The 26287-nt window shown below is 49.8% G+C and overlaps 1 protein-coding gene across 6 annotated transcripts in view; it reads right to left on the bottom strand.

The window, feature by feature from the left end:
- The window catches only part of KIRREL3 (kirre like nephrin family adhesion molecule 3), a 564453-nt gene that overhangs the window by 71557 nt on the left and 466609 nt on the right, over positions 1–26287 (bottom strand). For all 6 annotated transcript variants that reach the window (XM_032284836.1, XM_032284839.1, XM_032284838.1 and 3 more), the window contains one exon: positions 24614–24763. In XM_032284836.1, coding sequence (XP_032140727.1) covers positions 24614–24763 — 150 coding nt within the window. The remainder of the gene's footprint in view (positions 1–24613; positions 24764–26287) is intronic.

Below are 26287 nucleotides of genomic sequence, written 5' to 3'. Positions count from 1 at the left end.
ATGTGTGAGGGATGTGTGTGTATGTATGTGTGTGTTGGAGGGGTGTGTGTATGTATGTGGGTGTGTGTGAGGGATGTGTGTGTATGTGTGAGGGATGTGTGTGTATGTATGTGTGTGTGTGTGTGAGGGATGTGTGTGTATGTATGTGTGTGTGAGAGGCAGGGGTGTGTATGTGTGTGTGAGTGTGTGTGTGAGAGACGGGTCTGTGTATGTGTGTGTGTGAGAGATGGTGTGTGAGAGTGTGTGAGAGGGTATGAGTGAGAGTGAGATGGTGTGTGTGAGACTGTGTGTGTGTGTGTGTGTGAGAGAGAGTGAGAGAGAGAGAGAGAGTCTCCCTTTTCCCAAAACGTCACCAAAGGGGGTCATTTTCTGTGTGCCTAGCATCTCTTGTTCCCAGTCACCGGCACCTGCAAGTCAAAGGGAGGCCTTTCTGGTAATTTGAGCATTTCCAGCAAATAACTCCGGTCTCCCAGCGCACCAGCCCTCAGTGACCCCAGGACCACATAGGGCCACGATGCACTCTTCCCAGAGCTGCTAGAGCTCACCTCTGCTCTTCAGCTCAGATTCTAGTTGGGATCTGTTATCACAGGGAACTCTCTCTGGATGGAGACGCTCAGGCCCAGAGAAGTGAGCAGACTCTTCTGGTTGCACAGTGGGCTCCTGGCCTTCCCATTTCTGGTAAGCTGCTTGAACTGAGAAGCCGCTGGTTTTACCCACCAGATGAGGAAGCCACACCAGTGCACATGGAAGCATGCTTACTGATGTTTAGCCCCACCACCCAGCATTGGTCCTGGGTGGGAGTTTAGTGTGGTTCCTCCTTCAATTACCAAGCACTTTCTCTGTGCCAAGCCCTAGCCTGAGCTTAATCATTCCAAGATGATTTCGCCATGGTCTCTGATCCCCAGAGAGCTTCCTGGCCTCTGTTGAATACACGCAGCCCCTTCCTAACGTTCCCAGAGGTACTGCAGATAAGTGAGTCGGGCATCTGGCTCAGTAAAAAGTGTTCTCCATTTTGTGTACAAGGAAGCAGAGGCTCAGAGAGGGCAAGTGACTTGCCCCAAATCACACAGCTAGTAAGACTGCTTATAAGTCTACTGCATCACACTTATCTGGACCAAGCTGGTTGAGTCAAAGGGGGCAGAGTTGGGGTGTGTGTCAAACCCCTAAAGCCGAGGAGGGGAAGAGAAGGGGAGCACAAAGGAGAATTTACCTTCTTCCCCAAAATGATGTCATCAACTGAGACAAAAAGAAAAAAAAAAGCCCGTTTTCTCCCTCCAAGTTTCCCCGTCATTAATTTAAATCTAATTTGCTCACAACATTCCTCGGTAAACAGCAGCCTCTTTAGTAAGCCAGGCTCTTCCCCCCGACCCTGCAATTGTGTTCCTAATCAGCCAGTGTATCAGGAAAGACCCCTGATAATTGTTGCAAGGCATCACACTATCCTGTGTGTCAGGTGAGGGATGGCAGCGAGAGATAATTATAATCAGATCTAATTCGTAATTATAACGGATCCCGACTAGAAATTGTTTTCAGTTAAATATTCCCAGGGAGATGCTAAGGTCTCCAGGGCATGCCGAGTGCCACAGCCAAGAGGGGAAGGACCCTGTGCGGATGAGCAGAGGAGACTCAGAGATGAGAGGAACGATGTGTCCATGTGTCCGTGGGGACAGAGCTGGCCTGGCGTCCCAGTATCCTGCCTTCCCTTGGGCAGCTAAGGTTGAGTCCCCCTCCCACAGGGCCACTTGCGTGGGCCCTCGGTAAAAGCCAGTTCTTCACAGGCTCAGGACCTTGAGGCATGGAAACTTTTGGATCATTAAAGAAGCTGTGTGGGCCGGGTGCAGTGGCTCCGCCTGAAGTCCCAGCGCTTTGGGAGGCCGAGGCAGATGGATCATCTGAGGTCAGGAGTTCGAGACAAGCCTGGCCCATGTGGTGAAACCCAGTCTCTACTAAAAGTACAAAAATCAGCCGGGCGTGGTGGCACCCGCCTGTAGTCCCAGTTACTCAGGAGGCTGAGGCATGAGAATTGCCTGAACCTAGGAGGCAGGGGGCTGCAGTGAGCCGAGATTGCACCACTGCACTACAGCCTGGGCAACAGAGCAAGACGCAGTCTTAAAAAAACAAAACAAAACAGCTGTGCGTTGCTCAGGCAGCATGGGATATTTCTGCTGGAATCATCGTTGAATTGAATGGGATTAAAGGCTTTACCTAGGAGTTCCCTGGCTAACAAAAATCAATCAGGTGACTCTCCGCCCCACTTTAACGCCTCCTGCCTCGGGTCTTTCCTTTCTTTTTCATCTCTAGTAAGTGTCTGCAAACTCCCAGTTGCCCTACTTACTTTCTGTTAACCAGGACCTAACTACCCGACACTTCCCTGCCTTCAGATTCATGCCCTATACCCTGCAAGGCTCTGTTCCTGGAACCCTCGGAACAGAGAGCTCAGGTGATGAGCTCTCTTAAACACCCAGGACAGCTCCACACTGCCCACAGCCAAATTCAAACGCTCCAGCATGGCTCAGACCCCTTTCGACTGAGCTCCATCCTCTTGACTGGGTTGACCTCCAGCTATGCTTGCTCAAGGATTGCGCGCCAAACATCCCAAACACTCACGTTAGGGGCAGAGTGGGCTTCTATCTCTCTGCTCCTTTGATTTTGTTGCTATGATTATGTTTTCATTTTCTAGCTGCTCAAATCCTAACCAGTCTACCAAGGAAGAGTTCAGTAGTCGCTTCCCTTGTGAAGTCTTCCCAGATTTTCTGAGTTGAAACAAATGCTTTCTCAGTATTGTGCTTATATATCCGAGGGCTTCTTTTATCCTGCCTCGGATGGTAGTGAGCTGTTTGTATGTCTTCTCCCTCCTTCGGCTGTAAACTCCTGGAGGGCACAGAGGGCATTTTGCTTTCTGCATCTTCCCGTTGGGCCTGATACAATACTTTTGCACATCGTAAGCATTTAATAAAGATTTGAAGGGTAAACGAGTGAATGTGTTAATGGGAAGCTTCTACCCACTGACCGCACTGTGATTTCAATGTAAATGCTTCTGGGAAGCCGACCTCCACTTCCCCAGGTCCAGGCCCTTGAACCTGTCTTTATTATTAGATGCTGTTGGGTTGTTGGAGTATGATTAGGTGGAATTTGGCCAGAAGATCCAGGAATCCCAGCCTCCCCAAAGCCACCTGATGTGAGGCTAGTGTGACTGAGGAGTTGTATTTTTAGTCTTATTTAATTTGAATTAATTTAAATTTAAATAGCCACTGTGGCTAGCGGCTTGGTGCATCTCAGCTGAGAGTCCTTGGAGACACCACTATGTAGGGCAGCCTGGAGGGCCTAGACTCGAAGACTTCTTGGTGTCAGGTGAGCCTGGCCACACGTGACTCACATTAATTTAGTTGACAAACAGGATATGACCAGGCGCAGTGGCTCACGCCTGTAATCCCAGCACTTTGGGAGACTAAGGGGAGCGGATCACTTGAGGTCAGGAGTTCGGGACCAGCCTCGCCCTATCTCTACAAAAAATACAAAAATTAGCTGGGCATGGTGGTGGGCACCTATAATCCCAGCTACTCAGGAAGCTGAGGCAAGAGAATCGCCTGAACCCAGGAGGCAGAGGTTGCAGTGAGCTGAGATTGCACCACTGCATTCCAGCCTGGACAACAGTGTGAGACTCTATCTCAAAAAGGAAAAAAAAAAAAAAAAAAACACGATATATTTTCACCGAATTCTTATTTTTTTCAGTGCTGATATGAGTATGCTGATCTGGTAACTCTCTGCTAACCAGAGTGGGACACTTGGGGAAACTGACCAAGGGAGTGTAATTGACTTCATTCACAGCCTCTCGAATGGCTGCTGCTGGTCAGTTGCATTTGTACCCCTGTTGCATCTGCACGCAGATCCCAAATGTCAGCCTTTCCCCTTCTGGCGCCCTCTACCCACTGCCGAGGCATCTCCATGCAGCTTTCCTGGCTCTGCCTCTCCCAGCTTCCTCCTCTGGGTTTCATTTCCTTGCGTGAGCCTTGTGCCCGGCACGGTATCTCCAGCGCAAGGACACTACTGATGGACAATTGGGCCGTCCCACACTTTTCTCTGGAGGTCTGAGGGGTCCAGGAGGACTCGGGGAGGACTGGCTGAGGCTGCAGGCAGGAAGCTGAGTTGAACAAACCCAGGTAAGCCCAGGAGGTAGCCTGGCTCTGGCCCCAGCTTGGATGCCTCAGTTTTAGGTCTAAAGCCTATTCCTTTCCTCCATGTTCACATCTTTAAGAGGGAAAGACAGGGCTGCATCGGGAGAGGAGCCGGCATGGGGCCTCGGGTACAGTCTAAGGAGGCTCATCTGGGGAACGAGGGTGCCCAGGAGAGGAAGGTAGAGTGCAGGTCCGGCAGAATCCACCGCAGCCCGTCCCGGGTCCTGTTGATGTGCCACGCATTGTAGGGAGCATTTTCATCCCAGGCGGTGCACAACACGGCTAGGATTTGAACCCAGGCTGTTCAGCTCCAAGTTCTGGACTCTTTATGATAGGACACCTATTAGCAGGGAAGGAACACACTGCCCACTCATCTATGACAAATCAATTAATTTGTCCAAATTCCACTCATGCTTTCAAACTCACTTAAGCCCTCCTTAAAGCCTATGCTGACTTGCTTGGCACTAGGCACTGCTTGCCTCTGCCTGCCTTTGTCTCCTTTTCCCGATTCTGTTCCTAGTTCAACCCCCACCCACATGGTGAACTCCCTGAACGCAGGTCTGTGTCTGGAGCTGGCCAGATGAGGGGTGGAAAATGTAAAGGTCAGTAACACAGATGCATCCAGGCACCAAGGTAAGCACTGGCGAGTGGGGACGGGTGGGCCACATCCTGCCCAAGTGAGTCGCCATTATGCAATTGTTGGCAAGCAGGCAAACAGGCATAAGCTTACCAGGTCTTTGTAAGAGAAGCCAGAAATCAGAATCTTTTATAAAAAACCTCCAGGATCTTAAATGTGGATGAATGAATGTAATGAATGTAAAAAACTCTACAGATGCTCCGGAAGCTAACCGGATCCACCCATGAACCTACCCTGGCCTGCTGGTTGTCACCTGCTGTGTGTGAATCTGGGTTCAGCCATTCAAATGTTCTCTGCCCACTTGAAAAGAGTCTCACCTTGGGCAGACCTCATGTTGCCTAGCACAGGGGATGCGTCCACCCGCTGCACTGGACCAGCACACCTGCTAGGGAAGCACAGTTTGAGATGCTCCTGGGACCTGTCCTGGGTGTGCTGCCCATAGCTCCCTCCTCCTCTTCTCCTGGCAAGAGGAGACGGGGCATCTCCTCCCACCTGGTGCAGTCAGAAGAAGTTGTCCCTTCTGGGCGGGCACACCCCAGAGGGAAAGCAATTCAATTAAGCCCTGGTTCACAGCGAGTGCTAAAAACCTCCCTCCAGAGAACCATTTTCTGCTACAGATTTTTAAGACCAGCAGCTGGAGAATCACTCTTCCTTTTTCTCTTTTGGTGCTGTGTCTCTAGTCAATAAATAAGTGGGAAATAAGGATTTGCAAGAAAATAGAATGCAGTCAAAAGGTAAATTGTGGGCTTAAAAGCCCCTAAGAGACTGGCACAGACTTGGAAATGTTTCCTAGTTTGATGCCTTTTGCTTCTCTAAGCCCAGCTTCTGGCCCTCTGATTTGCATCTCTGAAAGGTGATCTTTAAAACTGATTTCCTTCAGTTGCATTTCATTGGTGTAGAAACTAAGCAGGCTGTTACGTTACAGTAATAACATCAACATTTCACCTACCTTCACCTTAATTATTTTTCTGTCTTGCTGATGGAATCCATTTTATAAGATTTATAGGTGGCAAGGAGGTGGGGTGAGCTGGTGTGCGGCTCAGATAATCGGCCAAGCTGATTTCTCCCTGATTGGGTGTCACCAATATAAAAACATGAACTAAAAGCTTTGCGGCACTTAAGTAATAATAATGTCAGCATTTCACCTGCCTCCCCTTAATTATTTTTCCTCCCTCACTCTTGCCACCTGAACCTGTTTAGATAAGATTGCCACACAGATAGAAACCAAGGGCTCTCATTCTCTTAGATAAGCTGCTGTTTTTCTGTGGTTTGGTGTGAAAAGGGAGTGTGGCTGGCAGAAAGGCTCTTTCTCAGATATTCCGGGAGGTGGGCGGATGTCACAGCCTGTAGATCCTGGGTGGACCAAAGGCAGCAATGGAGTAGGAACAGTGGCTGTTACGGGTGGATGTGGGTGTTTGAGTGGGTACCCTGGCCTGGGAGCAGAGGAGGGACCCTCTCTATACACCTGCTCACTCCCCTGGCCACCCCTAGGGGATCTAGGCAGGGGTGAATGGGTTTCATTTGTTGAGGGGAAGGGGTTCTGATTATGCAACACTAGGCAAGTCCCCAGTGTGGTATAAAAAAGATTTGGGTCACCCTAGCTTCACAACTAGTTAGCTGGGTGGCCATGGGGAAGGAGCCCAACCCTTCTGAGCCATAGTTTCCTAAAAACAAAGAGGTGGGTTGCTATGGACTGAATATTTGTGATGGCCCCCAACTGCATTTAGTACGTTGAAACCCTAACCTCCATTGTGATGATGTGGGAGGTAATTAAGTTCATCAGGGCGGAACCCTTCTGATGGAATTAGTGCCCTTAGAAGAGGAAGAGGGAGGATCTCTCTCTATCTCCTTCTCCCTCTCCCTCTTTCTCTCTTTTTCTCTCACGCTGGCACCTTGAACTCAAACTTCCAGCCTCCAGACACAGTCTGGAGAAATAAATGTGTGTTGTTTAAGCCACCCAGTCTATAGTATTTGTTATAGCAGCCTGAGCTGAGACATCCATCTAGATTATCTTCAATTTTAAACTGAAAACTTTTGGGGCTTTACTGAATGACTCCTTGAGAATGTGAAACCTCTCCCCAGAAATGTGCACATATATTCTGAATATTGCATCCAACTTTGTAGGGATAAAAGGCCCCACATCAAAAAACCTTGGCATCATCTGTGACCCCTCTCTTTCTCTCATGCTAGCTGCTACTATTCCAGCTTGAGTCCCTCATCTCTTCTCTGTATTACTGCAAGAGTCTCTTAACAGAGGCTCTTGTCTTCCCGCGTCCTCTCACAGTCTCTTCTCAACCTAGCAGCCAGGGTGAGTCTTTTAAAATATCAGTCAGATCCCATCACTCCCCTATTTAGAGCCCTTCAGTGAGTGATTTTCTCTTCAAATGGAAATGTGGCTCTAAGATCCACAGCTGACTCCTTCACTTCTATGAGCCTTTGTTTAAAAGTCACCTTCTAGAGGGATAATCTGAATTGACCTATATCAAATAAAGAATTCTTCCCATAGAAATTTTCCCATAAAGAAAACCCTAGACCCAGATGGCATCATTGGTGAATTCTTTGAAATAATATCAAATCCTTTATGAAATCTTCCAGAAAATAGAGGAGGAATAAACACTTCCCTACTCATCCTATGAAACCAGTATTACCCGTTTACTAAAGCCAGTCAGACATTATAAGAGAACAGAACTATAGACCATTATTCATCATGAATTTAGGTGAAAATCCTTTAAGATATTAGCAAACTGAATCCAGCAATATATTAAAAAAATATGATATGCCACGACCAAATGGGCTTTTTATCCCAGGAATTCAAGGTTGGCTTAACATCTGAAAATCAATTACTGTAATACACTATGTTAATAGAATAATAAAACTACATTATCATCTCAATAGGTGCAGAAAAAGTATCTTTCTTCACAGACAAAACACTCCTGTATGGAGAAAATCTTAAATTTACAAACAACTATTAGGTTTGAAGAATGAATTTATCAGCCAGGTGTGGTGGGTGGCTCACACTTGTAACCCCAGCACTTTAGGAGGCCAAGGTGGGTGACTCACTTGAGTTCAAGACCAGCCTGGCCAACATGATGAAACCCTGTCTCTACTAAAAATACAAAAAATTAGCCAGGTGTGGTGGTAGATAACTGTAATCCCAGCTACTCGGGAGGCAGAGACAGAAGAATTGCTTGAACCCAGGAGGCAGAGGTTACAGTGAGCTGAATTGCACTCCAGCCTGGGAAACAAGAGTAAAACTTCATCTCAAAAAGAAAAAAAAAAAAGAGTTTAGGAAGATCCAAGAGTCATACACAAAAATAAATTGTGTGTGTGTGTGCGTGTGTGTTTATATATAATCTTAGCAATGAAAAATCTGACAATGAAATTAAGAAAATTTCATTCATAGTAGCATCAAAAAGAATAAAATGCTTAGGGATAAATTTGTCAAAGGAAGTACAAGATGTACACTGAAAACTAGAAAACACGGCTGAGAAAAATTGAAGACCTAAAAAAATAAAGAGGCATTCCATATTCACGGATGGGAATACTCAATATTGTTAAGGTGGCAATTAACCCTTTCTTTTTTTTTTTGGGGGGGGGACGGAGTTTCGCTCTTGTTACCCAGGCTGGAGTGCAATGGCGCGATCTCGGCTCACCGCACCCTCCGCCTCCTGGGTTCAGGCAATTCTCCTGCCTCAGTCTCCTGAGTAGCTGGGATTACAGGCACACGCCATCATGCCCAGCTGAATTTTTTGTATTTTTAGTAGAGACGGGGTTTCACCATGTTGACCAGGATGGTCTCGATCTCTTGACCTCGTGATCCACCCACCTCGGCCTCCCAAAGTGCTGGGATTACAGGCGTGAGCCACCGCGCCCGGCGCAATTAACCCTTAACTGGTCTATAGCCTTCATGCAATTCCTATCAAAATTCCAGCAATCATTTTTTTTTGCAGACGTTGACAGACTAATCCTAAAATTTGTTTGAAAATGCAAAGGACCTAAAATAGCTGGAACCATTTTGAAATTTACTGTGGGAAATGATAGTGTTTTTAAACAAGTGATGTTGGGACAGTTGGATACCTGTATGTGAAAATAATGAATTTAGGGCCTTCACAAATCACAAAAACTTAAAATAAATTGAGATTAAATATGGAAGCTAAATTTGTAAAACTTTTAGAAAAAAATACAGTAGTAAATCTTTGTGACCTTTGATAAAGAAGAGTTCTTAGAGACAATATAAAAAACACAATCTATAAGGAAAAAATTAACCAATTGCACTTGATTAAAATTAAAAGCTTTTGTGCCTCATAAGACACCATTAAGTACAGAAAAAAACAAGCTACCAACTGAGAGAAAATACTTGCAAACATATATCTGGTAAAGGCCTTATATTTAGGCTATAAAGATCCCTTATAACACAGTAAGACAAGTGATCCAATTTAAAAATGAGCAAAATATTTGAATAGACATTTCACCAAAGAAGATATACAAATGGATAATTATCACATCAAAAGATGCTGAACATCATTATTCATCAGGGGAACACAAATTAAAACCATAATAGAATACCACTTCAAACCTGTAACAGTGTTGGCAAGGATGTAGAGAAACGGGAACACTCATTTATTGCTGGTGGGAATGGATACAGCACTTTGGAAACAGTATGGCAGTTTCCTAAAAAGTTGAGCTTAACTTTCCATATTATGTAGCCATTCCACTACTAGGAATCTACTCATAAAAAATGAAAACATGCCGGGCGCGGTGGCTCAAGCCTGTAATCCCAGCACTTTGGGAGGCCGAGGCGGGTGGATCATGAGGTCAACAGATCGAGACCATCCTGGTCAACATGGTGAAATCCCGTCTCTACTAAAAATACAAAACATTAGATGGGCATGGCGGCGCGGGCCTGTAGTCCCAGCTACTCAGGAGGCTGAGGCAGGAGAATTGCCTGAACCCAGGAGGCGGAGGTTGCGGTGAGCCGAGATCGCGCCATTGCACTCCAGCCTGGGTAACAAGAGCGAAACTCCATCTCAAAAAAAAAAAAAAATAAAAAAAAAATGAAAACATATACTCACACACAGACTTGTTTGTGAATGTTCATAGCAACATATATATATATATATATATATATATATATACACACACACACACATACACAATTTGGTGTTTTTAATAGAGAGGGGATTTTGCCATGTTGGCCAAGCTGGTCTTGAACTCCTGGCCTCAAGTGATCTACTCGTCTTGGCCTCCCAAAGTGCTGGGATTACAGGTATGAGCCACCACGCCTGGCCAGCAACATTCTTTATAATATCCCCAAACTGGAAACAATCTGACTCTCTACCAACTGGCGAATGGATAAGCAGAATGTGGTATATCATATAATGGAATACTATTCAGCAGTAAAAAAAGTGAACTACAGATACATGCTACAACACAGACAAATCTTAAAGACATTATTCTAAGAGAAAGGGGCTAGACACACAAGGCCTTATACGATATGATTCTACTCATACCATATATCCAGAAGAGGCAAATCCAAGAGAGAAGCACTGCACTAGTTACCTGAGACTGGGTGGGAGTGACGATTGTTAAGGGATCATTTTAGGGTGATGTAAATGTTCTAATACTGGATTGTGGGGGTGGTTTCACAACTCTATAAATATATTAACAATAATCGAGTTGTACATTTAAAATGGATGAATTTAATGATATGTAATGTTTACCTAAATAAAGCTGTTAAAAAATAAGGGGAAAGGAAAAGGCCACTTCCCCATGAGACCTATTCCAAACTCAACTCCACCCTTCACCCACGTAACCCAACCCCTCATATTCATACATTTTTTGAATAGTACTGATGACATTCTAATACACTATATAATTTTCTTATTATGTTTGTTGTCTAACTCCCTCTGCTAGAATATGTTTCACGAAGGTAGGAGTTTTAAGGCTGTTTTCACTGCTACTGTATATTCCCAGGGTCTAGAACAGTACCTGGCATGTGGACAGTACATATTTAGATGCTGAAAAATGAAATGAATGAAGAATCCTTGATTAAAGGTCTCCTTCATCTCTAAAATTCTCTAATCAAAGGTTTTCTGAGGGTCTTTTCAGCATCTTCTTGTGTTTCTTGGCAGAAGTGTGGCCCAGGCCAAGTCAGTATTGCAAGCTGAGCTTGGACGTGAGACGGGGAAGTCCCAGGGAACCCTGGCTCAACTCAGCGTTGTCTGGAAGAGTAAGAGGACCAGCTCTCCCTTGCCCATGACTCATGCAGCTTCTAGCTATTTCCTTTCTTTGTTGACCTCGGTTGACCCATCTGTAAAATGAGTCATCTCCGGCAGCCTAGCGACTGCATATGTGTCTGTCGGTGCAACAGAGGGGAAGGGAGCAGTGTGTTAGAGGGTGGGGCAGAGCTAGTCCTTCCTCCGGGTGGCTGTGTGGCCATCAGCCTTCTCCTCCCTTTCTTGCCTGCGCCACTGAAGCTGCTGGGTGATCTCTCAGCTGCTGACACTGTTTCTGACTTATTTTCATACGAAAACTTCCTCCTTTACATAAACATTTATAAACACCTTGATCGACTTGTGAAAGTGTGAGACTCCTTTTGGGAGCCAGTGTTTTTGGGCTGTGGTACTCAGCTATTTATTTTTGCGAGACGGAGGCTCCTGGGTGCCTACGAACCTCGCCCTTGGAAAAACCTCCTTCACGTGGACGGACAGAACAATTTAGAGGCCCGGAGCAACGGAGAAAGACACAGCAGGTGCCCCCCACCAGAGGACGACACTGAATGGGATGGCAAGTGAATGCTGCAGGTCTGGGGGCTCCCCAGGTTCACCTGAGGAGGAGGGGCCAGGAATGTTTTCGGAAGCCCTGGGTTTGCTCTTCAAGCCAACTTCCCAATTCTGTGGGCCCTGGGACAGTGGCACGTTCAAGCAGGGCTCCTGGAGTTCCCAGGGGCTAGAAAGAAACCTGTATCATAGTCCATGATTTTAGAGGGAGTCAGGCAGCAGAGAGAGTGGAGTTTGCAAAAGAGGAGGGGCATAATTGAGCATAAAGGGTGAAAGTTTCAGAGCCAGAAGTGCCTGCGTTCAGATCCCGCTTCTTTACCTTTCTTGTGTGTGACCTTGGGCAAGTTAATGAGCCTCTGTGTCTTCACTTCCTGGTTCATAAAGGGGGACAGGGGACCTGCCTGGCAGAGTTGGTCAGAGGGCAGATGAAGGCAGTGAGCGTGTTCCCCAGCACAGTGCCTGCCATAGAGTGGCAGCTCACCAGCGTCGCCCTCACCCTTCTCTGCATTCAGAAGCAACTCACGTGCTGCCCTTTCCGTGCATAGAAAGTGTGGCTGAGCTTAGATCTCCTCATCCCTGCCTAGCAGGATACATGCAGGGTGCAGCTCCCGGAGCTTGGGACCATCAGGACCTCTGAATGGGGGATTTGAAGCTGTGTCTGGTTCCTGTCTTTCCTAGTACCCTGTTCAACCGATCAGAGCTTCTCCTGAGTGAAAGCCAGTCTCCCAGGCATGGGCCTCTCACCCCAATGAAGGCCCCAGCATTTTGCTCTGACATCATGCCTCCGTTTCTCATCATTTCATGGCACATACCTTCTGCTCCTGCTGGGGGCCCTCACTCACAAGCCCTGCTCTGCCTGGACTGATTCTCACCTTGCTCTTTCACCCGGGTGAACTCTCGGGCTTGGAATGCCCTCACCCCTCCTTCATACGAAATCACGTCTCTACCGCCCTCCCAGCTTGGCTTCAAGTGGAGCTCCTCCAGGAAGGTAGCAGCGTTGAACACCCACTGCCTGACCTCTCACGTTCTGTCCAGACTCTGAGACATTAGTTTTTTTAGCTGGTACATAGGTCATGGGGTTGACTTTAGAAAGGATGCATCAGGTTCTCCATCCTCTTTTTCCCTTTCTTTCCCCTGACATTCTGTGTGTGTTCGTAAGTGTGACATTCTCATGATGGACCCAAATTTTGCCAGCAGTTTGCAGAATGATAAGGTTTTGAATTAAAGTCAACAGCTTCCAACTATCTGTTAAGCTTCCCGCCTTGTGGCATCCGGCCACCACAGAGGCACCAACATGTCTGAACACTCAAATTGGGCTGGACGTGGTGGCTCATGCCTGTAACCCCGGCACTCTGGGAGGCCAAGGTGGGGGGATCACCTGATGTTAGGAGTTCCAGACCAGCCTAGCCAACATGGTGAAACCCTTTCTCTACTAAAAATACAAAAAATTAGCTGGGTGTGGTGGTGCACAGCTGTAATCCCAGCTACTAGGGAGGCTGAGGCAGGAGAATCGCTTGAACCCAGGAGGTAGAGGGTGCAGTGAGCTGAGATTGCACCACTGCACTCCAACCTGGACAGGATGACAGAGCAAGACTTCATCTCAAAAAACAAAAACAAAAAACAAAACAAAGACAAAACCAAAAACTCTCCAAATTGAGAACTTTGGATCTGGGCTAATATTTCACTTGGGGCTGAAATTATCTCTGCAAAGCTTTGACAAACTGTGCTCTGGGGGCAGCTGGATAGGAAGGGAACATCCTTAAATGGCTCTGGCTCTCTTCTCTCTGCATCTTCCCCTCTCTTGGGCCAGCCCATGACCTCACTCAGCTCCAGAACTGACAGACTTGCTGCCATCATCTCATCTCTGGGGATGAATCTCTCTCTTCCCTATAGAAACAGGTATGCAAGAAAATTCAGCTTCTGCTTGAATATTCCCAGAGACAGGAAGCTTACTACTTCACTGAACTCTGTTAGTTTTAATTGTTGAGATAAGAAATGTCTTCCCTGGCATTGTTTCTTCCCTCCCTCCCTGCCTTCCTCCCTTCCTTCCTTCCTTCCTTCCTCTCTCCCTCTCTTCCTTCCTCCCTCCCTCTCTTCCTTCCTCCCTTCCTTCCTTCTTTCCTTTCCCTCCCTCCCATCCTCCCTCCCATCCTCCCTCCCTCCCTCCCTCCTTCCCTCCCATCCTCCCTCCCTCCCTCCCTCCCTCCTTCCCTTCCTTCCTCCCTCCCTCCCTCCCTTCCTTCCTCCCTTCCTTCCTCCCTTCCTTCCTTCCTCCCTTCCTTCCTTCTTTCCTTTTCCTCCCTCCCATCCTCCCTCCCATCCTCCCTCCCTCTCTTCCTTCCTCCCTCCCTCCCTTCCTTCCTTCCTTCCTTCCTTCCTTCCCTCCCTCCTTCCTTCCTTCCTTCCTTCCTCTTTCCTTTCCCTTCCTCTCTCCCTCCCTCCCTTCCTCCCTCCTTCCTTCCTTCCTTCTCTTTTTCTTTTTCCTTTCTTTCTTTCTTTTTTTTTTTTTTTGAGATGGAGTCTTGCTGTGTCTCTCAGGCTGGAGTGCAGTGATGTGATCTTGGCTCATTGCTACCTCTGCCTCCCGGGTCAAGCGATTCTCCTGCCTCAGCCTCTTGAGTAGGTAGGATTACAGGCACCCACCACCATGCCAGGCTGATTTTTGTATTTTTAGTAGAGAGGGGGTTTCACCATCTTGGCCAGGCTATTCTTTAACTCCTGATCTTGTGATCCACATGCCTTGGCCCCCCACAAATTGCTGGGATTACAGGTGTGAGCCACTGTGCCCAGCTAGCCTGGGTCTGTTTCCACCCTCTGGAGCTCTAGAGTAAATCTATTGTGCTTCTTTAGATATTTGGGAGGGACCCTATTCCCTTACATCTTCTCTTTAGTAAGCTGAACCTTCTCATTTTTTAAAGTGCTCTGTGTGTGTGTGTGTGTGTGTGTGTGTGTGTTTGTGTGTGTGTGTGCATGTGCATGTGTTGGAGCAGAACAGAGTTGTGGTTGTGCCTCCGTCTCTAGAGCCTGCAGGGATGTTGCCAGATGTGCCATGATGAGAAGAGTGGTTTCAAGAGCTACACAGGCCAGATGTAGTAGCTCACACCTGTAGTCCCAGCTACTTGGGAGGCTGAGGCAGGAGAATTGCTTGAACCCTGGAGGCAGAGGTTGCAGTGAGCCGAGATTGCGTCACTGCACTCCAGCCTGGGTGACAGAGCAAGACGCTGTCTCAAAGGAAAAAAAAAAGAGCTACACAAAGAGTGGAGCCCCCAGGTTGCCCGGGGAGGCAGTGGGCCATGGGTCCCCAAATGCCTCTCTCCACTGGACCTACAACACAGCTTCCATCACAGCAGCAAGATAACAAAGCTGTGGCCATTCCCACTGCTAAGGCAGCACTGCGTCTTTCCTCTGCAGAACATCGACCACAGCTGTCATTCCTGGCTCCTGACTAGTGGGCATCGCGTCCTCTGCTTCTGTGGTGTCTTATCCTGTCCCGAGGCAGTGGGGGCTCCCTTAGGCTCTGGCCCCTGCCTGTCTTCCAGGACCTCTCTTTCTCTCCAGCCTTGGCCTCCGTGAGTCTGCCATGGGTTGTTTGACTTCATCTGAAAACTCCCTCCGAGGATGACACCCCTCCCTCACCCCGCTGACTGCCGGGGAAGGCTTCCCTTTCGTGGCCTTTTCCTTTCTCATTTCATGCTGTAATGGAGATTCATTGTCAGTTTTAAATCCACAATTTGCCATGAAACCCTTGTTTTGAGCCCGGGCTGAGGTCAGAACAGAGAAGTAGTGAGTTATTTTTAGCCTTCCAAGGGATCCCTGAGCAGCTCCAGCTCCAGCTCGGGGCTTCCCCCAGGGCGGACCTCAGACAGTGTCCTGGGCCTGACACCCAGGAGGCCCGGGAAGCTGGAGCCGGGACAGGTGTGAACACTCACGTGGGACTGGCTGGCCTGCCCCTCCCTCAGCTGGCTCTGCTTCTCTTCCCCCTCCATTTCATGAGATGAGAGGGAATCAGTAGAGAAACAGGGCCTCATGCCGATGAGTCTGTGTGTCCACTATCCCCCTCTGTCCTGGGTGTGACAAGGAGTGAGGGTCAGGCCTCCAAGAATGTGTGCATTTCCTAACAGTGACTGATTCCCCTGACCAAACGTTCTTGTGTCTTTCTATTGTGACGACACTGATGATTTGGCCATGCTCTGAATTGTGTGTGTAAGTACCCGGGTGCACCAGTGCATTCGTCCTTGAGGTGAAACTGTCTACGTGTGTATCGATATGATTGGCACATAAACAGGGAATCTTGTCAGTGGCCAGTGGCCAGTGGCCAGTGGGGCTTCCTGACTGAGGACCCCAGTAGGGCACCAGGACAGAGGTGGGCTCTTGTCTGTGCTTTTGCAGGGTTGCAGGGATGTTGGAGGAGACACCCAGGCCGGAGGAGCAGCTGTATGAGGGGTAAGAAGGTGAGGGCTTCCTCCGGGCAACTGCGCCCTGCATGTTACAGGAAGGTGGCTTAGATTTCACTTGCAGTTCTGGAACTGATGATTCCGTGTTGAACGGCAGACACCCGAGGATCAAGGTCCTGACTTTTGCAAATCTCCACAGTCTGAGCTCACTCTTTGCTGGGCAGTTGAGCCTGCTCAGCCTCTCCCAGGGTCACACTTGGCTACAGCAGTTGGAGGGTATATTCTCCTTGCTCTCAGGAGGAAGGGAAGAGGAACCCAGGGAAGAATGCTCTTTCTGCCAGACCCCTAAACCATAAGCAAGTGAGAGAGGGTCACTGTCAACCCGTGGCGTGGGTTTACACTTCATCTCTCCTGCTACTGGTTCATCAGGGAAAGAGTGAGCCCTGAGAGATTAAGCATCATCAGCCCATGTCTCACGGCTGGATGGGGCAGGACTAGGCAGGAGTGAATGTGTTCCAATGCCTCAGTGAGGGCCCTTTGTCCTGTCTGGGCCTGGAGAATTGCCAATGCCTGGGGATGGTGGTGGCACACTCCAGGACTGCCAGGGCTGCCCCGGAGAGACTGTCTCTTGGTGATGGGGGTGGGGACACGGGGGCCGGGCAAGAGCAAGAGGCTGAGCCCCTTCCATGAGCAGCAGACCCCACGTGGGCTCCTACGAACCTCCCTGCCTTCCCTTGTCCTGGTTTTGGGGGCAAAAGATGCTGGGGGGCGTGAGTGCCTGGCCCTGGGGATGGTCATTTGGGATGCCATCCCCAGCTTTCAGTGGTAAGTGAGCACTGGATAGGCAGTGTTGGGCTAGGCCCACAGGCCCCTCCAGAAATTGGCCATGGTGGCACCGGCTGGGGTAGGGTGGGGCTGTGCATTTCTTGCATCAGGTCTTCCCCTTCTTGGAGAGGCCCCTGCCTGCCCCTCTCCACAGTCAGGAGGGAAGGGAAAAGATGCGCTGGGTGTGCCTCCCTCCATGAGGGATCCTCACTCCCTCTGGGCCTTGGAAGTCATTTAGTGTCTTGAGTCTCCTGCCTCCACCTCATTTCCCACCATGAGAGATGGCCCCAGGCTTGGGGGGAGTCTTGACATCCAACCGGGCTGTGATGAGGATGGGAGAGGGGGTGGCGAAAGAGACAGAGGCTATGACTGCTTCTGCCAACATGCAGATTAGGGGGCAGGGCTGGGGCGACCCACACACCTCAACCCAATGGCTGCAAGACCTCCAGGGAGACCCTCTATCTCATCTGGCCCCCAACAGCAACTACTCAGCCTGGCATATGGCATTGAACCCACAGGGCGGACCTCAGGAAGCTGTAATATAGAGGAGAGAGACTCTATGTCAGCCTCAGACACCCCGATGGCCCCAGCTCTGTTCACTTTATCACCTGCCCAGCAGGTGAGCCCCAAGTTGAACGGGAGGCTAAGGGGGTGTCAGTGGCCAAAGGGAGAAGGAGGAGGGGAACCTGCTTCTGGCCCAGGAGACATGGGGATGGTCTGGGCTACCAGGAAGGGAGCTGGGAGCGAGTCATTGGCAGGGGTGGGATGAGTGTAGGGAGTGAGATGCACAGTAGCTTCGGCACAGCGCCCATGTGGAGCCTCAGCAGATAAGGATGTTTTCTGCTCCTCTCTTCCATCTCTTGCTTGTTTGCTACCCCTATTTGGGGGTGATTGCAGGGTAATGAATGTGGCAGGAAACAGCTACACAGCACAAATGAGATACGGCACCTAAGACCAGGCCAGGGCCCAGGCAGAAGACGCTTAATAAGCAGATAAGGAAATCAATTCTGCCTCTCTTCCCAGGTGTGCTGCCGGGAGGGGCCTGCAGGAATCTCGCCTTCCTGCCTTGCTTGATGCATGGAAGAGCTTCTCTAGGACACAGAGTCTGATCCCCCGAGAAGCAGGGGTCGCTTGCTGGTGTCTCATAACCTTGTGCAATAATGGCAATAATGAAAACAGTTATAATACCAGCAGCCAATGCTGCTATGCCTTGCTGCATAACAGGCACTATTCTGAGACATGCTTTACATGTATTATTTCATTAAATCCTCTCTACAACCCTGTGAAGGCGGTTATGATTATTTCCTTCATTTTACACACAAAGAAATAGGCGCAGAGTGGTTAGATAACTTGCTCAAGGCCACACCACTGGTAAAGTGACACAGCTAGGTTTCAAGTGCAGGCAATCTGGCTTCCAGAGCCTGGGCGCTTAGCCACAAAACCACATTGTCTCTCCGACACAACACAACACAACACAACACAATACAGCACACAATTGTCACCGGTGTTTGGGGCTTACTATCTGCCAGGCTCTGTTCTCTGTGGTGAGGTTCAGCGTAAACTCCCCCTCACTGCCTCCCAAGCCTTGTTGTTTCAATTGCCATGAGGAACATTTACTGAACACCTATGTGATTCTAGGCTGTGCTAGGCATGAAGGATCAAAGATGCTCCCAAGAGGCCCAGTGGGGGAAACAGACATGAAAACGGTTACTCTCAGCGTAGCTTGTTGAGACCTGTGATCAAGGTGCTTACGGACGCTGAGAGCAATGGCTCATGCCTGGAGTCTCAGCACTTTAGGAGGCTGAGACGGGTGGATCGCTTGAGTCCAGGAGCTCAAGACCAGCCTGGGCATCACGGCAAAACCCTGTCTCTAAAAAAAACAAAAACAAAAAACAAAATTTAGCTGTGTGGGGTGGTACATGCCTGTGGTCTCGGCTACTCGGGAGGCTGAGGTGGGAGGATCACTTGAGCTGGGAAGGTCCAGGCTGCAGTGAGTTGTAATAGTGCCACTGTACTTCAGTTTGGGTGACAGAGCCAGACCCTGTCTCCAGAAAAAAGTGCCTAAGGAAGGCAAAAGTACCACAAAGGGGACAGTCAGGCCACGTGGGCTCCAGAGAAGGCTTCCTGGAGGAGGAGATGTCTAAGCTGAGCACAAGTTAGTCCAGGGAAGGCAGGTAGGAAGGGCACTCCAGGAAGAAACAGTGTGAAGAAGGCCCAGAGGCTTGGTGAGTGGAGGGAGATGGCAGCTGCTTGTTAGTGCTGGAGCAGTCTGGTGGTGGGTCTGAGGCTGGAGACACGGCCGGGGGTGGGCCTCAGGGGGCCTTGTGTGCCCTGGCGGGGAGCTTGGGCTTTGATCTGTGGGGACACTTTCTTACCCCTGAAGAACCCCTCAGACTGTGCCCTATTGATTTGCCTTTTTATGTCAGGGTGACTACGGATGGGTTTCTTGCAGCCAGTTTCTGGAAGAATGGTTTAGAAGGCAGCAGCCTTGGGGGCTGTTTCAGCTCTGCCCTCCCTTGCTGGCAGACTCTGAATTATTCACCAGTCTTCTCTGGACCCATCTCCCCAGAAGATTCTCGGATGGGGAACGGGGGGAGGCTGCCAGTGTGGTGGGCTGAGGAGGCCCTGCAGCTCCCCTGGTAGAGCTGTGGCAAACGGAGCTTGTGGTTTTGGAAATGAACTAGTTAAGGACGCCTCACGGATTGGACCTTATCTGTTTTCCTCCCTCAGTATTTGGGGCTTGACATCATTTAAAAAGATGCCCTCTTTATTTGAATTGACTTAGTCTCCCTCTTAAATAATTCATGTTGATTTAGGAAGCTTTATTTCTAACGGGAGCCACAAGACAGTACAGTTAATATTAGAACAGGCCAGGAGGAAGAGGGAAATGAGGAGGGAGACTGGGAAAAATGCCCCTTTTAATAATTAATCTGATACCAATGCCCCTCCTCCCACCTTTAACCCCCCATCCTGTTCTACTTTTTCCTTTCTGTAGCATTTATTACCACCTCACATCCTGCACAGCAACGCAATTTACTTGTTTAATCTGTGCATCACTTATCAACTCCCCACTCCCAGCCAGAATGCAAGCTCCACCAGGGCAAGGATGATTTTCTCTTTAATTTCCTGATGAATCCCACGTGTCTAGACCAGTGCTTGGCATGTAACAGGTGCCGAGTAAACATTTGTTGATCAAATCCTTGGTACCCATTTCCTCCCTGCCCTGGACCTTCCAACACCTTCCTTCCCCAGTTTCCAGGTGGTTGAAGAGATGAGGTGTAATGCCACCCTTACAACCCTGACCCTGGGACAGTTTAGATAGTTTTCAACCCGGGGGTTCCTGCAGGTGGAAAAAGGAGCAGTCTGTACGTATATGTGTTTGAACACAACTTTAAAGTACGGGCGCGGTGGCTCATGCCTGTAATCCCAGCACTTTGGGAGGCCATGACAAGTGAATCACTTGAGGTCAGGAGTTCGAGACCAGCCTGGGCAACATGGCTAAAAATATAAAAATTAGCCAGGTGTGGTGGCACCTGCATGTAATCCCAGCTACTCCGGAGGCGGAGTCAGGAGAACCCAGGAAGTGGAGGTTGTGGTGAGCTGAGATCGTGCCACTGCAGTCCAGCCTGGTGACAGAGCCAGAGTGCATTCCCCCCCCCCAAAAAAAATTGTATGACACTTCACTGTTAGAGGCAGAGAGAGAAAGAGAGAGAGAGAGAGAGAGAGAGAGAGAGAGAGAGATTGATGTTTACAATAATTCTATGAGACTGATATTTTTAACCCTCTATTTTACAGATGAAGAACCAGGAACTCCATTCATTCAAAAAACCCTTCTCTGTACTAAGTGCTGGTTATAGAGGCTTGAGCCAAAGAGGCCCAGTTCTAGCCCTAAGGACTTTGCCCAAGGTCATACAATTAGTGAGCAGCAGGAGCCTGTTCTACTCCCTGGCCCAGGGTTCTTCCTATTCCATCCCAGCTCTCTCTGCACAAATGCACGGGGGTCCTTTGATGCTCAGCCAAGTTGAATCTTTGGAGAGGGCTGGGTCTATGTGGAAGCTGGCTACAGAGGGGTGGTGCAGGGGTGGGGGTGTCCTTTGCAGGAAGGACTGGAGTTAAAGTCCACAATCAAGGCCAGGACACCAGCACTGAACAGGACTTGGAGAGGTCCTATCTCCCAGCCTCAAAGTGGGATGCTGTTTAAACTACCCGAATCAGTTCCCGTCTATGCCTCAGTCACCACGCCAATCTTGGTTCCGGGGGGGATGGCCCAATTTCCTAAAATAGTTGGTGCAACATGTTGGACTCCTTTCAGTGGAAGTCATGGCCTTTTGGGAGTGAGACAGTGCTCAGCAATCATCTTATTTATCCCCATCTCTCATTTTACAGATGAGGAAACTGAGACCCAGGTTGAGAAAAAGGGCCACCTTCACACAGCTGGATCCTGGTAGGATCAAGACCACTGCCTCTAAGTCTAATCTCCGAGAGGCCGTGATTCTCCAGATGTTCTGCGGGTGTAAAGATGCCTGTCTTGACCTGGGCTGAGTCCAGGCATGGTCGTTGGCATCTGGCTGGGCCACAGAGGGCACATGGACTGCCCAATGATTGACCGGACCTAAAATCCCCAGTCTTTGCCTCTCTCAGCTTTGCAAACTCAATGCCTTCCCCCACCTTTCCCTCCTCATTTCCTAGCTCCCTCCCTCTGCCTCCCGAGGCAGCAAATGCTCAGGTCCGAAGTTGCTCCTTGCCTGATTGCATCTGAGAGCTGGAAACACAATGCTAATTAATGTGTCTGTGACTCTAGGCCTGGCAGCCAGGCCGAGTCCCCATACCCTCCCCAGGGCCCTGCAGGCTCTGCGAGCTGGCCCTCTGGCTTCATTGGAGCACGCTGCCGGCAGATGCATATTTTAACAATGCACATCTGTTGGCCATATAATCTCTTGTATTTGCTCTCCTCACTTGGTACTTTGATGGAAGACCCCCGGGGGCCTCCCTCTGTTCTAGCCAAAGTGGTTGCTTTGCAATTTTGCCGGAATACCATCTGATTCTGCTCTTGAATCTTCCGCAGGTTCTAATCAGGCTCTTACTTTATTTAATTAAAAATCTATCTTAGGCAAATACAGACTAAATTAGGAAGCTCTCTCATTCCTGGAACACAGGGAAGACAGCCCCACTTGGGGAAATGGCTGGGACATTTTCCTGGGCTGAGATGTCACAGCAAAGCAGATGGGGTCTTGGTAGGGAAGGCGGCTGGGACAAGGGGCAGAAACACTTCTCCCCCATCTGCGGGAACAGCTGCTCTGTCTGTCCACCTTCCCTAGACCAGGGCTCCCTTTTCAGCTGGCTGGGTCGGCTGCCGCATTGGGGGCCTCCTTGCAGAGCAGTAGGTGGGTCAAGACACTCAGCCAGGCGGAGCCCTACAAGACCAGCTGGGGTGGGGACCTGGAAATGTCCCAGGGAGGCAGGGAGGACTGCAGGCAGAGCCCTGGGGAACACTGGGTTTTAGCTCGCTCAGGATGAATGGTTTTTGTGGAGCTGCCTGAAAGACTGATGGACAAGATGCTGGCTCAGGCTCCCTTTCTGGCTCTCAGGAATTTCACGGAGGGAGCCCTGCTGGAGTGCCCTGGAAACTTCCTCTGTCCTCCTTCCGCTGATCTCCAGACTTGAATAAAACATCTCCCCAACACAAACCCAGCTCTGTGCCCAGAGGGTGGTGTCAGGCCATGCCACCAGAGAGGAAGGGGGAGCGAATGCCTTTTAGACATGACCTAAGACAAAACTGGGTCTGTTCCGATTGGATCCTGAGGCCCTGCTCTGAGAAGCCTGGCCCCTCACCAGCCGGACTGATGCGGTGCTGCTGGCATCTGGGAGCAGGAGACTGGGCAAAGAGCTCGGAGCTGAAAAATCTGGAGTGATTTTGAAGGTTAATTAAGCTGTGTCACCTCCTGTGAGTGCCTCTGCCTCTCTGAGTTTCTATTCTCTCATCTGTAAAACATTTGAAATAATTTGGACTTTTAATACTTTGGACTCTGTTACCTAACTTAGAGGAGAGAGGAAGGGAAGTGTAATGTCATTTCAGGACTGGGGAAGCCAATATGAAGTCAGAGGAGTGGACAAAGCTCAGGTCCCTGTGGTTCCCACATCCCTCGGCCCCTCTAGAAGGGGTGTGAGTTGGTGGAGGCAGATTCTTTTGAAGATGGAGGGGCTGAGCCATCTCTGAAGATGAAGAGCCTACAGTTTCGCAAATCAGATCTGGCATTTTGCCATCCTCAAAATCAGAAAAAGTATGAGGCCCTAATCATCCTCCTCCTCTCCTCCCACAACCCCACACCACACGCAGACTCATTCTCATTTTAGTCACCATCTTGGGAGAAATGAGAACGGCGCTACTGCCTTTCATGCCCCGATTGCTCCTCGGAAGGCCCACTTCCCGGCCACAGAATCCCAACTTATTTACCCCCCCGAACAGGTTTATTTTCTCATTCCTTTCATCTCAGGCCAGGGGAGCCTCAAAGGTTGAAGGAAGTTTCTGAGGCTGGCCCGAGTTCCTCCCCCGCATCTCAAGAAGCCAAGCTCTGAGCTTGGTAAGTGGTCCTCCGGGGCCTGTCTGCTGCACTGCTTGGAATAATCTTCCCTGGTGTCTTTGGCCATGTAGATCTGAAGATAACCTGACACGCTTTTAAATATTTCATCTCTGAGCAGCTGTGTGCCTTAGTGGCCAGGCGAGGAGGCAGCACGCCAGCTGCTGACCCTGTTGTCTAGCCTGCACAATAGCTGCTAAGGGGTGGGCCCGGGCCTTCTCACTTCCCTCCTGCACACATGCCTGGCACAGAGCCACGGGTCAAGGGGCCATCGAGGTGGGGCAGAGAGCCATGGCCAGCAGCCCACGGGCCAAGCCCTTTGCATCTGTGGGCCTCAGTTTCACATCTGGGCTAACAGTCCCTGTCCCACTGAGTAATGTCAGGAACCTCGGAGGTCATGTGCAGGAAAGAGGCTGGAGAGCTACCGTGAGCTGCTTGACAAATGTGAGCTCTCATGACTTATGTGCAAGGCCTAGTTCTCAGCAACCTGGATCCTCAGTAACATTTGGCCAGAGGAGGGAGACCCCAACACTGAACCCTAAATCAGAACTGGGGTCACCGAGTCCATTCCCCTGTCTGCAGGCAGGATGTCCCAGGAACGCTGAGCTCCTGGGAACACAAGACGAAGAAAGACCAGGGGGAAAGGTAGGATTTGGAATAAGAACCTGAAATGAAGTTTCCTAGGAAGGACCTGTCAGCCAGGATTCCCAGGGAGCAGCTAGGGGTGGAAAAGGCACGGGGGTCATTGGTGTCTACATGGACACTGGAATCATGGGGAGAATCGGGCTGATTCTGCAGGGGAGGTGGACAGACAGAGCATTGTTAGCACCAGAGTGGGGGTCCGTTCAGAAAGAAGAGACCCACAGCCTGTGCCGCATTCTTCCTGGCACGGAGCCTGGCCTCAGTGATGTGTGCAGAGCATGCTTTCTGATGGAACAAATGAGCACGCAGGAGTCCTCATTAGCTGCATAAGGTGCCATGAAACACACTGGGGTTGGACTGAGTCCTCTGGCACTGCCTTCTGCTTTCCTAGGGCAGGGGCCTTTGCTTGTCCCATTTGGTTGGGAAGGGGGGCATGGATGTTGTGGAAGCAGCAGAGGCTGGAGCCCTGTGGGATGATCCCCAGAGGGGAGTCTCCCCGTGTGTGACCAAAAAAGTAACCTCTTAGAGCGGAGCCCTTGGGGCTTCACATAGTGTCCCTGCCCCACATGCAGATGGTTCTTACCCAGGACCGTGAGGCGGGCGGGACGGGAGCGGATGGCGGCCTGGATGGCCTGGCACTCATACACTGCATCGTCCTGCAGCTCTGCCCGCAGGATCTTCAGGTGGTGCTCCCCCGACAGGTGGTTCCCTACCACCAGGTACTGTGGGTAACCTGTGGAGATGACAGGCAGGTCAGGGAGCTGGGGGGGGGGTGGAGGGGACACTCATGACAAACAGGCACAGAGTGGGGGACCCAAGGAGGGGCCTCGGTATAAGTCTGGCAGAACAGGTGATTTCAGTGCAAGGAGCCCAAAAGTAAGAGCTTTCCCAAGGCATTGGCTCTGTGTGTGTGTGTGTGTGTGTGTGTGTGTGTGTGTGTGTGTGTGTAAGGGTATTTTGTTTATTTGTTTTTGAGACAGGGTCTTGCTCTGTCACTCAGGTTAGAGTGGAGGGCAGGATTATAGCTCACTGCAGCCTCTACCTCTCAGGCTTAAGTGATCCTCCCGCCTCAGCCTACCAAGTAGCTGGGACTACAGGCATGTGCCACCATGTCCGCTAATTTTTTAGTTTTTGTAGAGATGGGATCTCACTTTGTCACCCCAGTTGATCTTGAATTCTTGGACTTAGGCAGTCCTCCTTCCTCAACCAAAGTTTTGGGATTATAGGCATGAGCCACCACGCCCGGCCATGTAAGGGTCTTGTTGATTTCAAGTTTAAGAAAATCAGAGGAGCCACTGTTGGAGAGGAAAGAGGGAGAAGAGATGGAAATGCTGTGTGGACAGACACCACTGGGCTATCACTCTGGAAAGTGGTGTGCTCAGCACCGTGGTCTACCGGGAAGACATGCATTTCGATAGGAGAGAGAGAGAGAGAAACAGACAGACAGAGAGACCCAGGCTGAGAATCATAGAGAGAAGGCTTCTGGACGCGGGGCAAGCCTCCCTCGCGGTGGGCTGGGGACTTGTTCCTGCTCAGAGAGGGAAGGAAGGAAAAAGGGAAATATTTGGAAAAGGATCAAGAGTGACTTTGCAGAAAGTTTTGTTTCGGGATAGGCAGGAGGTAGAAGTCTAGGCCCACCCTCCCACTGTCTGGGAACCTCGGGTCATTTTGAGCCACCATAGCCCCTGTCTAGTCATTCCTCCTGTCCCGCCACAAAAACCCCAGGGCCTGGTGAAGCACTTATGAAGCACTCAGGACAATTAAGAATTGGGGGGCCCTCGAACCATGGTCAATGAATAATAGATAAATAAAAGTTTGAGAATATAAATCATTAATCAGCTTTCCTGCTACTGTGTGGGGTTGAATAGAAATGCCGACTGAAGTCGTGGTTGGGCAGATCCTCTCTTTCCAGGGTCTCAGGGACATAAACCTCCCTGCTTTCTCCCAATAGGGTCCCCTTTCCATCCACCTCCTTACTGAGCACTGCCCTGCCCCCAGGCCCTCACTGTGTGGATTTACAACTGGACCCCCATCCCCCGAGCCCTTCATCTCTATCCTGCTCCCCTTCTCTCCTCAGAGGCTGCCCTCAGCTTCTGCTTCCCTCTGGCTGCCTCAGGCCGCTCAGATGGGTGCTATAGGAGGATGAGACGGGACACATTTGGCCTTTTAAAGAGAAGATGAGGGCTTAAGCAAGTGAGAGAGACAGAAACAAAGGCAGGCAGGGAGGCCTGCAAGAGCTCGCCTCAAGCATTTCAGA

The sequence above is a fragment of the Sapajus apella genome, unplaced genomic scaffold (assembly GCF_009761245.1).
Source record: "Sapajus apella isolate SASKATOON/1434 unplaced genomic scaffold, GSC_monkey_1.0 scaffold16, whole genome shotgun sequence".
Taxonomy (NCBI): Eukaryota; Metazoa; Chordata; class Mammalia; order Primates; family Cebidae; genus Sapajus; species Sapajus apella.
The sequence above is the reverse complement of the archived record's forward strand: the minus strand, read 5'-3'. Positions and strand labels throughout refer to the sequence as shown.